This window comes from Podarcis melisellensis, assembly GCF_964234715.1.
Source record: "Podarcis melisellensis genome assembly, chromosome: 14".
Taxonomy (NCBI): Eukaryota; Metazoa; Chordata; class Lepidosauria; order Squamata; family Lacertidae; genus Podarcis; species Podarcis melisellensis.
Genome location: NC_138546.1, coordinates 18,403,443 through 18,415,673, shown reverse-complemented (window position 1 = coordinate 18,415,673; position 12,231 = coordinate 18,403,443). Strand labels below are relative to the sequence as shown.

The 12,231-nt window shown below is 46.2% G+C and overlaps 1 protein-coding gene across 3 annotated transcripts; it reads right to left on the bottom strand.

Moving 5' to 3' along the window:
- Nucleotides 1-90: 90 nt before the first annotated feature.
- Nucleotides 91-10,644, bottom strand: WDR24 (WD repeat domain 24). Of its 3 annotated transcripts, none has more exons than XM_081887984.1 (10): nt 10,499-10,644; nt 7,889-8,798; nt 7,430-7,607; nt 5,909-6,581; nt 4,722-4,837; nt 4,163-4,284; nt 3,953-4,057; nt 3,497-3,834; nt 2,540-2,724; nt 91-633 (listed from the first exon to the last, which is right to left on the bottom strand). In XM_081887984.1, exons 2-10 carry the CDS (start codon nt 8,367-8,369, stop codon nt 465-467), a joined length of 2,367 nt encoding a protein of 788 aa, XP_081744110.1. In that variant the 5' UTR covers nt 8,370-8,798; nt 10,499-10,644; the 3' UTR covers nt 91-464. The 3 variants fall into 3 exon arrangements, with proteins under 3 accessions (XP_081744110.1, XP_081744111.1, XP_081744112.1); XM_081887985.1 differs by lacking the exon at nt 10,499-10,644 and adding an exon at nt 10,336-10,452; XM_081887986.1 differs by lacking the exon at nt 10,499-10,644 and adding an exon at nt 10,342-10,440.
- Nucleotides 10,645-12,231: the final 1,587 nt, after the last annotated feature.

Sequence of the window (12,231 nt, the reverse complement as noted above, 5' to 3'; positions counted from 1 at the left end):
GGAAGAAATTCAGATGCTGTGCCATAGCTCACTAATTTTAGGAGCATTTATGCAAAAGGATTCGGGAACTCTATAGAAAGCAGCAAGCAGTAAAGTTCACTGTGTTCTTTTAATTCAGTATAAAAAGTGGAATGAAACTCAAAAGTGTCTCATGGTGCCATCTTGGCTCATTAAGAAGTAGGTTTGTGCAGAATCGTGATAACAAAAAAAATATATTATGCAGCAGTAAAAAAGGGGGAGGATGTAAGTGACCAGAAGCTTTCAAGAAGAATCGCCTGAGCGTTTAAAGTTTCACTGCTTTTTGTGAAGTAACGAAGGTCACCTTTCCTTCACAGTATCCTACTCACTAAGTTCTCTTGTGCAACTATGCCTCTAATGCTTCCCATAAACAGAGCTCAGTGCCAGTTCTAAGCAGCCAGTGCGTCATGGTTTTGCTTTCCAGCGGACAAAGACTCCCATTAGGTTCAGGTGTATTCACAGAGGTGACCACAGCCTGCAGGGCAATGGGAACTGGTCTCCAGCCATTTCATGATGTGCTGCAGGTGGCCACCATGACTGCAGCCCTGGCACCACACGAACAGACCCTTCACTACGTGGTGGCACACAGCACACATGCTGGCACACTGCCGACATCTGAAACGAGACCACAGAATGAATCAACCAGAAGAAAATGACTTATCTTAGCAGTCAAATGCAACACAGATTCTGGAACACAAGAATCCCAATGAGAGCTAATGTGATTACTGATGGACAAGGAGTAGGGAGACCCAGGTGCAAGTCCCTCACTCAGCCATGAAGCTCGCTCATCCTAACTTACTTCAGAGGGTTGTGTGAATAAAATGGTGCATGGTCGTGTGTGTGAGAGAGAAACATGCAGGCCAGCCTAAGCTCCTTGGAGCAAAAGTAGGAAATAATTGTAAGAAATACAAAAAATAAATAAAATGTGAAAAGCAGTTGTAGTCTCTGCAGCTGGTAGGAGCATGGCTCACCTGAAATTATACACCAATTCATTTTTCACCACTATTGGGAGGTGCATTATTGGGATGCATAAAGTTCGCAAGAGGTATAGATAAGAGATCCATTCTGACTCACTGAACCAGCACATCAGTTATGAATGGATAGGAGCCCATCAGGAGCTCAAAAAACTTCTGTTTTGCTGCCTTCTTATGACCGCATTGTAATCAGGTGCCTGGGATGTCTCTGTTGGCTTGATGTACAGTGGTGCCTCGCAAGACGAAAAGAATCCGTTCCGCGAGTCTCTTCGTCTTGCGGTTTTTTTGTCTTGCGAAGCAAGCCCATTAGCGGCTTAGCGCTATTAGCGGCTTAGCGGATCAGCTGATAAGCGGCTTAGCGACTTGGGAAAAAGGGGGGGGGGAACCCTGCAGGAACTCACAAGACATTTTCGTCTTGCGAAGCAAGCCCATAGGAAATTCGTTTTGCAAAGCACCTCCAAAACGGAAAACCCTTTCGTCTAGCGGGTTTTCCGTCTTGCGAGGCACCACTGTACCATAAATTGAGGAGGTCTGTTCTAAATTTCTGTATTCCACTATACTTCTTAAGCTGCATGAAAAAGGATGTAAGCAGTTGTGAAGTGATTTTGTTTCCCAGGAATTTTTAAAAACACTTTTGCTACACCACTGTGTTGAACCAAAGGCGAGATGTTCCAGAAGCACTGCAAACACCATCTTGGTAGTCAAGATAACGCTACAATTAATTAGTCGTTTTTGCAATAATGAGCTGATGTATGTTTATATTCACTTGCTCTGATATATGCAACTTGGCTTGCTTTAATGCTATGCTTATCTGTGGACCCTGGAATGCTGGGCTCTCGGCCCAGAGGGGAGCTATCTGTAAGCCTTGGATAACTGCTACCTATGGCCTCACCAGCCAGGTGTGATGGGAGGTTCAAGGTAAATTGACGTATGCTGCTTTGTGCATAAAGGATGTATATACACATTTGCTTGGGCGCTGACAAGTTATGACGACCTCTCACTGTTGTGGTGTCCATTCCGCATCTGTAAAGGCAGTGAGGCTCTGCACACTTTGCTGTAAATTTACACTTTTTAAAAATAAAGCACCCGAACTGGCCATTCTGGCGTTTTTTTCATCCTCTTTTGGACATCCTTCAAGAATCAGTCCACTATCATAGGTCACATCATATGATCTTCTATAAAATGAGTAAGGCACACCTAGCTTCAAAAGCCTTCATGTAATCCTGAGTGTTGTGTGGTAAAAGGATCACTTCTAGCTTCACTTCAGGAAGTATGTATGCAAAGTGCTACTTAAAAGAGGGTCAATAATTTAAGATGCTTTGGGTGCAGGAGATCCCAGGTTCAATCCCCAGTCCTGAGGGTTGGAAAACACCCCTGCTTGTGATCTTAGAAAGCTACTGCCACCAGAGTAAGCAATTTCAGATCAGATGAACAGTGGTCTGACCTGGAATAAGGCAGATTCATATAATTATTCCCAGCATGTCACAAAACTAAAACCTCTGTATGTGCATACATGCACACGGTGTGTCTCTGCACAGGCCGCTCACCTGTCACAAATCCAGCCTTTGTTGCTCATGGGTCTTTTGCAATTGCTGCAGTTGATGTGGAGTGTAGTGGAGGCCTGGTTGAGGCAGTTGATGGCTCTGCACGTGCTCAGTTTGATCACCTCATTGGAGATGTTCCACAGCTGGAAGCGCTGCAGCAAGTCAATGTATGAAGTGTACCAGTGTTCCTGTGGGGTTTTAAGGCATTGCACACAAGTCACTTACAGTATTCGTCTCCAGAAATCTCTTTCAACCTCTCTCTTGTGACTCAAACCCTTTAGTTTATTGAAATACTCATATATTGCCTTTTCATTTTTTTTAAAAAAAGATGCACTCAAGTCTATGAACTCCTTTTTTTTTTAAAGAAGTCTATGAACAACTTCTAATGCAGGTGAAATAGAACGCAAAATTCATATGGATCTTTCAATGTTCCACAGATGGATATTTTAAAGTTGGCCCTGGCCCATCAAATTGGAAATAACTGGCAGGTGTTTTGATAGCCAGACAATCTAGACCAACTTCACTTAATATACTACCACAAGCATTAACATGAAGAGAGCTATTTTATTTCACACACTTGCTGCCTTTCAATAAACATGGAATTCAAGGTGGAGTATAAATGGATCTTGGGAAGACTCCCATCCAGGCCTTCACCAGACCCAGACCTCCTCATGGTCACTACCCATTCCACATGTCTCTCCTTCTGTGCCTGATCAGCACCAGCTCTGATAGAGGCAGAGGATAAGTTGTGCAGAGCTTACTGCTTCTTCTCCTTGTATCTCTTGCTGCTTGCTCACTTGGAGAGGGCAGGTGAATAGACAACAACAGTTAGGAGGAGGCGCAGCAGGATAGGAGTTTTTGTGGATTGGGATGGGCTCCTTATTGAGTGTGCAGCTTTCAGCAGGTATCTGGTAATTATGACCACCAATCCTAATCCTAACATATAGAACAGGGAGGTACCTGTGCCTGGTCATCAATCTCCTTCCGGATACGATCCCCCAACACGATAAGTACAGACACCGCCATCTGCACATCCCCCTGCTCGGCATAGAAGAGCAACATGTCACGGACAATGGGGCTGAAGAAGTCAGCCGGCAGACGGCTGTCATACAGAGAGTGAGAGATGGAGATCAGGGAGAAAGATTCCACAGGTGTCAGCGACACAGTCTCTGCCTCATTGCCACTGACATGTGGGGAGTCTGCTTTGTCTTGTAAGTGATCCAGTGCAGAGGGATTGTCCACAATCTCATGACGCAAAGGGAAGGCCTCCTGGGGAAGGATGTACTCTTGCTCCTCAGCTGTTAAGAAAACATGGACCCATGAGAGGGAAGGCAGATGGGGAAAGATAAACAATTCCACCCAACACAGAAAGGGGAACAGGAAGGACCAACAGTTCTCAAGAGTATATATACTCACTGTGAGGATTCTCATGGTCTATCATATACAGGTCATCTTCATCTCCTTCCACATCCCCAAGGAGATAATCTGCAGGGACATCACTGCCTTCAGTCTCTTCATTCTCTAGACATCCAAGAGTAAAAAAAAAGAGGGAAGCAGAGAAGGAAGTGAGAAACGGTTCTCAGGTTTCTATGCAGTGTTGGGGGAGAGGTATGTCACCATTCTCACCATCGTTATTGATCAGTGTGGAGGAAGAATCCATGAGGATGTTTTCAGGTCGGTTCTCTCCCTTGCTCCTCTCCATCCTTGATTCACTGCCTATCCCAGAAGGAATATCTTTCAAGTTAAAGCTGGAAGGGAAACACAAATCTGTGTTACACCCAGGTAAAACCTAATGCTTCCAGCTTCCCTTCTACATCCTGGCACCCAAGTCCCCCACTGGTTGCAATTCCTGGTAACCAAGTAACCACACAAATATTGTATCATTAAGATTTTCAGTTCAATTTTTCTCGCTGCTCACACGAGAACATACTGAGAGACCAGTAGCACTTCTGAACTTATCAGCAAGGTGCATTTTTTCTGCCCTGTTGTATGCCCTATTTCCAAGGGCTCAAGAGTAGAAATGCAAGTCTTCTCACTTTTATCCAGATGAACACTCTGCCTAATGCAAATGGTGCTGGTAATGTGTAAATGAGACCTCTCATGCAACCAGCCCACCTATATTTGCCACAGTCAACATTCTACCTCCCATCTCACAACCAAGATCAGATACTGAAGCCTTTTTTACCTGTTCATGAGTGGAAGGCTAGAACTACTCTTCCCAATGCTGTGATTAAGGTTTGAAGAGGGCACAGTGCTAGGGCTAGAGTAAATAATTCGGAGCATGGTCCATGTCTGAGCAACCTGAAAAATAAGAGAAAGAACAGAAAGAGTTAAACTATCAACAGCCACGTCTTTCAGCTAAGGAAAAGGAATAGAGGCAAATGAGACACAAAGAGTGAGGTATTGGGCTGGAGGCCACCACACACCACCAAAACAATTTCAGGTAATGTCTTATGGGAGAGGGGCTGAACATAGCCCTGGACTCCTCTTTACATGCCAGGAAACTCCTAGCTCTCTCTCAGGAATTTCAGGACTGAGACTTAGTTCACAGCAGAGGAATAACACATGCAACATCAGTCTCTACAACTGGTAAAGGTACCCCTGACCATTAGGTCCAGTCGTGGACAACTCTGGGGTTGCGGCGCTCATCTCTCTTTACTGGCCAAGGGAGCCAGCGTACAGCTTCCGGGTCATGTGGCCAGCATGACTAAGTCGCTTCTGGCGAACCAGAGCAGTGCACAGAAACGCCGTTTACCTTCCCGCTGGAGCGGTACCTATTTATCTACTTGCACTGTGTGCTTTCGAACTGCTAGGTGGGCAGGTGCTGGGACTGAACAATGGGAGCTCACCCCGTCGCGGGGATTCGAACCCCCAACCTTCTGCTTGGCAACTGGTAGGAAGTATAATATCTCTGGATTGGTAAGGTCTCTTATAAAATACTACAAGTATAGACTTCTGCTCACTACACATTCTGCTTGTGCCACTTAAGGCATTAGGAGTGGGAAACTTATGGCCCTCCATCAATTGCACTCAAGGCAGACTCACTGGAATTAAAATTAGTCTTGACTATTCATTTCAATGGGCTTATTCTAAGTAAAAGTTGAGTCCAACATCAGAAAAGCCATAGTCTCCCCGCACTTGACTTAAGGCTCTAATGCAGGCCCGTGTTCTGGCTTCATTACAAGCCACCAACCTCAGCAAAGAGACTTTTGGTACTCTGAGTTGAACATATATGCTGCAGGTTTGGATTCCAATACAATCAACCATGGCATCTCCTTCCTGGGTGCCCATTGGGACTAGGTTATGTTGTAGCCCCCTCCCCAAATCTACCAAAGTATAAGCGAATAACTCCTGCACAAAGGGAGCCCTTACCTGGTTGCGCTTGAGCTCTTTGGCTACTTTGGCATTATGGTCACACAGCTCTGCCAGCGGTCTCCCTGTCAGCACATACTGCTTGGCGGTCCGCACAAACCAGTCCATGCTACCAGCATCACACTCTGTGTCCGCTTCAAATACACTTAGGGCACTGGAAGAGGAGATGAACTCAAACTGTTCTGTGGGGTCTAGCTTGCGCTTGAAGAAGATAGGATGGCGCCGATCACGCTTACGGTTAGAATCAGAGGAGATGAGGCTCTCCTTGGCAGCAAAAGCCAGGTCCCCAAAGAGGCTGTAACAAAGCCCCTCAGGGTTAGCCCGGTCAATAGGCTGGATGGCATCCTTGAAGATATGCTGGTAAAGAGTGCTATCCTTAGAGCCAGACAAGAGGAAGTAAGGATCATGGAGATGACGCCACACAATCCCTGTGGTGACATCTTTGTGTTCCTCAAACATGGCTGAGGGAATGAAAGGCCGACGTACATCCCACACATAGATGTTGTGGTCCACCATCATGGAGCATGTGGCAATGTGGTGTTTGCATTCAGGCCGCCACTTGACCCTTGCCACAGAGGCTATTGTCTGCACACAGTATATCTCTTTGGCCCGGTTGGTGTTCATGTCCCAGACCTTTACCATCTTATCTCGGCCCCCTGTGGCCAACCAGCCCCTAGATGAAGAGAAGAGAAGCTTAAGTGGCCAGTAAACAGTTCAGCAACCACCACTTTTCTTTTACATGATCTACACTGACCTTATACCCAGCTACCAACTCACAATACTGCTAAAGCATGAGGGGCTAACCTGTAGCCCTCCAAATATGTTCAACTACAACTCCCATCATGCCTGACTAGCACTCATGCTGGCTGGAGCTGATGGGAATTGGACCCCCCATGTCTCTACTCCTGAGAGCAGTGACAGTGAGGGGTGGGGTGAGCACACATCCCGATCCTTGCTCTCACACACCTGTGAGTCTTCTTTTCTTATCTGCATGACAAAACCCTCATACATCCCAAAATGCTGTTGGGCTACAGCTCCCATAAACCTTAGCCAGCATGGCCCCTAGTCAGGAATGACTAGAGCTAGACATCAACAACATCTGAAGGGCCTAGAATTTCAAATTTAGGAAAATAATTTATACAGCATACTAACAAAAACAAGTTCTTGGAGAAAGAGCTTTGAGTTTTCTAAGATGCATTTCTATAATATAATGCTTAAAAACAAAACACTACACGGAAGATTTTTACTTGAGGAAGGCAATCTTAAGAACAGTAAGTTCTCCATGGCTGTCTAAAATAATGTTTAAAAATAGGAAGGGAAAACTGCATATTTAAGAAGGAAGAATGTTCCATGGGCAGGGAACAGAGAAAGATGAGCTACAGAACAGAGAATCCTAGTGCACAACGTGAGATGGTGCCAAAGGGAAAAAAGGAGCGTGCACAAGAATAAAGTGAGATGAGGATATGCTTGAAGACAAAGAACAAAATTTTAGTGCAGAATTCTAGCCCCTGCTGTCCATACCTGTCTTCCGGGTGCCAATCGCAACAGAATACGGGCCCATTATGGGCTGTGAACATCCTCTCGTAGCGGTCAGGCCGGCGGATGTCCCACAGCTGAACATTTCCATTCTCAAAGGTTGCAGCAAAGGTAAAGTAATCACGTATACTAAACTGGACGTCACGGACACTTTCTGATTGACCTGAAAGATAATGCAACAGACAGCGTATTTGGCAAGCTTCATATCTGGCAGCTCATCTAGATGACACTCACCATTTGGAATCATACTCTAGCACAACAGATTTCAGGCTCAAGGGCCAAATCAGATTCTCTCTCAATAATTTTGTCACACCTTGCTTTCGGCCCAGCCCCAACAAACTCAAAGCACTGCCTTTTGACTAGGTGTAACTAGAAAAAGGTACTCTCGACCATTGCTGAGAGTGTTAAGAGTCAGGCATGGCAAATTCAGAAATGACTCCTTACCTGAGAATGTGCTAACAGAATCTTTCTTGCGCAGGTCAAAGCATTTCATGTAGCCATCCTGGGAGCCACTGAGAAGCATGTACACCTCTGTCGGGTGGAAGCACACCTTGTTAACTGTTCTTTTGTGCTCGGTGAAGAGCTGGTCCTGCTTGTTACGAGATGGTTTGCCGAGGTTCCAGGTCACGACAACGCCATTGGTGGCTGCTGTGGCCAACAAGTTCTCATCCATCTGGTGCCACACCACGTCGGCACAGCTGAAGTTCAGGGATGGCTTGCGGCCAACACGCAAGTTCAGCTTCTCCACAAACTGGTCTTCTTCTATAGAGTAGATCTTAAAGATGTTACGCCCAGCTACCACTACCTGGGCAGCATCACGACATACACTAATGGCATTGGCAGGGGCATCCAGGTGGCAGAACATGGTCCGTCCAGTGATAGTATTGCCACCGAGGGCAGTGGTCACCCTAGCCATTTTCTCCATGGCTGCCTTCTGAGGGGCTCTCTGTGGTTCTGAGGGATCTCCCAATGACCACAGAGCAGGAGTGTCTACAGCTATATCTTAATGGACAACTTCACAAAATTAAACTCAATCTTGCAAGCTCCTTATCACTAAAGCTTCATTTTAAAAAAAGGAATATTCAGCACTTGAAATAAGGTCCTACCCAGAAATAGGCAGCATCTTAACACAAGGAAATGTCATGAAGTGATCACATAAAGCCAATGCTTACAGCTCCAGAGTTAGTTGCAAGCTCTTCTAATTTGCATTGAAAGCTTACTTGGCTTTAGGTCTACCTTGTGTGAAAATTTCTTTGTAAACCATCAAGCACTTCTTCTCCTACTTTCAAGCAGACTCTTGACAGAAACTTTTCACTTGCAGGATAGCTTCTGGCCGAAGAAATTCAGCAAAGTTCTGCAATACAAGACAGAATTGTTCAGGATGCAGACCAACACACAAACACACACAGAGAGAAAATTAGTTAAGCAATAAACATCTCTCTCAAAGCACTGGACACTGAAACAAGACCAGTACCCACCATTATCGAAGTTGCCATTTGCTTCTGAGAAGAACCTGCATAAAAGAAACTGACACACCACTAAAGGCAAATGTTTTAATGCCTTTCATATTTTATTTATTTGTTGCCATCTATCTGTCTCAAGAGAGATGGAGTGCGCCTCTGGGGGTGAAGTCAAACTGCTGGAGAATCACAGCACCTGCTGTGACTGCAGAGACCAATTAATAACTGCTGCCCGCCCCCATTCTTATTGTTGCATTAGCAGCACCAAAGTGACCTCCCTAGGGTACAAGCCTGGCCAGTGTGCACGGAGGTCCTGGACTGCCCAGAGGACAAGACCGCCCTCTCTGCCTTGTTGATGTGGTCCAAAGGGAAGCAGAACAATACATTTGGCACCAGCTTGGCTGCAGGAGTTGCCAGAAAGTGTAGAAGACGACATCCCACCAACTGCCTTAGGGACTCCACTCTGGATTTGTGTAGGGTTTACTCCTTGGCCTTTTCTTTTCCCAAAGATGTCCTGCAAGGCAGCAGGTAATTTATTTATTTACTGAATATCCCACCTTTTCCTCACTTGAAACTAGGGCTGAAAACAAGCATTACCACCCCAGTTGAATATATTGCTGGGAGAGATCAATTTTAACTGGGAAGACTGACAGTTAATGGCACATGTATTTTTGGGATCATCCACACTAACCTTTTGCCCTGCGCTTTCCCGGTCCCTGTCCAGGCACTTTTTTTCCTCTGCCACTTTCCCCAGGAAAACCCAATCCGTACCCCTAAATCGGAGCAAACGGCAATTCAGGTTTTAAGTGGATTTGCTCCAATTCAGCACTAAAGAGCAGGGTTTTGCGGCTTGGACAGGAAGCTTTAAATTGTGGAGCCGTGCCTAGAAATGCAGAGCAAACGTTAAGTGTGGAAGAGTCCTAAATGCAACACAAGTCTCCTTATGATGCAATACATGTGCAGATCTGGACCACCGCTTTAATGGAAAGTGAACAAATTATACCTGAATGCTACACTATCAAAAAATAAAGCACAACTTTTTCTGAAGTTTGGCATCCGTTTATTGAATACATCAAATTAAAGCAACATGACCAGCAGCCGCCCTCTTCTCACGGTTTCCTTTGGAAAAAAACTATTATTGGATAACACGCCTATGAAGAACAATAGTCTGGAATTATAATGCTATTTTGTTGTAATACGACCCTCCTCTCTCTTCCCTTCTCTCCCCACCCCCTTTTCCCTATGTCGTTGTGACCAATGGTTTTTTTGCGTATTGGAAATGAAAGCAAGAACCATTACCAAAAAAATATAAATAAAATAAAAAAGCCAACACCACAGATTAAAGTTTGCTTTAAAACGGAGCTTTAGTTAATTTAAAAACGACAACAAACAAACCCGCCATGCAATGTATTCAATCCAGCATTTCCTCACCCTTACATGCCTCGGGAGCTCAAAAAGATGCGCTGCATGTATAAATACGCAGCAGTTTTAGTCCCGCGCGAGGCCTACCCAGCCTGGCCTGGCTTCCCTCAGCCTTTCACGAGCGAGCGCCGGGCGAGGCGCTGAGGGGAAAAGCAAACGGGCGGCAGCTCACCTGGCAGCGGGCCGAGGCCGCCAGGCCAACGGTTTCACCGATCGCTGCTCCCGCGGCCACTCCTGGCGGGGCCTCCGTCGCTCAAGGCAGCCGCCTCTCCTTCCGCCGCGGAAACCCGGCCCGCCTCGCCCGGCCCCTTCCGCCACCGGCCAGGCCGCTCCGCCCTTGCTTGCCTTCCCGCCTGCCGGCCCCCCACCCTGGCCGCGCCGCCTGCTCGGCCCTTCGCCGGCGAGCCCGCGGGGCGTTGGGCGGGAGGCTGCACCCGCCGCCCCCGGTTGCGTTTTCCCGCAGGAGGATCGCGGGCGGGGGGCGGAGAAGTCGCGTTTTTCAATGCTCCCGTGTATTTTATTTATTTATAATCCTGCATGTAGAAAAGTAGCACAGCAGGGAGTGGTCTGGGTTAGAATCGTTCTCCCTGACATGCTGCCTTTCTTTTTTTCTTTGAAAAACATGCAAGCCTTGAAATAGAATCACCCCATCCGGGGTACGAAATCTAACTGTCCACTGGTTTTCACTGGTTTTACAGTTCCCACATTTTTTGGTACCTGGATGCAATCCCCGCCCCAGGTTAAAACTGGGTTTCCTTGGTAATTTCGTTGCTCTGTATGGGACAATGACAATAAAGATTATCGTATATAATGGTTGCCACCACACTGGATGAGAGCCTGATGGAAAGCTGTAAGGTGCCTCTTACAGTTGCTTCTGGGCAATGGTCACGCTTTGGAACCCTTCGCCCCTGCCATCTCTGTCCGCTGTTGCTCCACCTGTATCAAGTCATCTTTGGTTCTCCTTTTCTCCCCTGAGATTCTGTTGCCCATATTCTGACAGAGTGGGAGATCAACGCTGCACACAGGTGAAAGGCCTGAGCTCTGTATGCAGAAGATCCTAGGCTCAATCCCCCAGCATCTCTAGGGGTAGGGCAGTTCTGAAACCCTGGAGAACTGCTGACAGTCAGTGTAGTCAATACTGAGTTAGATGGACTTGGCTTCCTACCAGACTTTTAGACGACATCTGAAGGCAGCCCTGTTTAGGGAAGCTTTTAATGTTTGATGCATTAATTTATTTTCAATATTGTGTTGGAAGCCGCCCAGAGTGGCTGGGGAAACCCAGCCAGATGGGTGGAGTATAAATAATAAATTATTATTATTACTATTACTATGTTCACAGGGCTTCAACACTCCAGGGGGACATATCAGGGAAATGCTGCATCCAAAATAGTGGCTTAATTTTGCAAGGAACCCTTTAGCCCCTTGCATTTCTGTGCCCCCTTATGCATACTGGGAACAACTGTCATTGTGAGAGTCCTACAGTACACATTTTTGTGTAGGCAATAATATGCAAACCATGCATTGACATAGGCAGGGAGGGGCAGCTGCCCCCTCAAATCAATAAAAATCAATAAAGGTACATAACAAACTGAGGTTCTGCCTCCCCAACAAAATGCCTGCCCCTTCCCAACAAAAATCCTGGCTACACCCATGAAACCGTGTGTGTATCATCACATGTGATGCTCACAGATGCGTGTTTCCCACTGCATGGGCATTCATTTGGAAGTTGTACGTTCTTTCTAGCACAGAAAGTCCTCCTTTCCCCCTTTTATATAAATGTTTTGTGCAATATGTGATGTGGCCCTGTTCTGCTGGGGATGCTGTACATTGAGCAGTAGGCTGGACGAGGGCTGCATACACATCAAATATTTAAAGCACATTACTTTTTCAAATAATCCTGGGAAC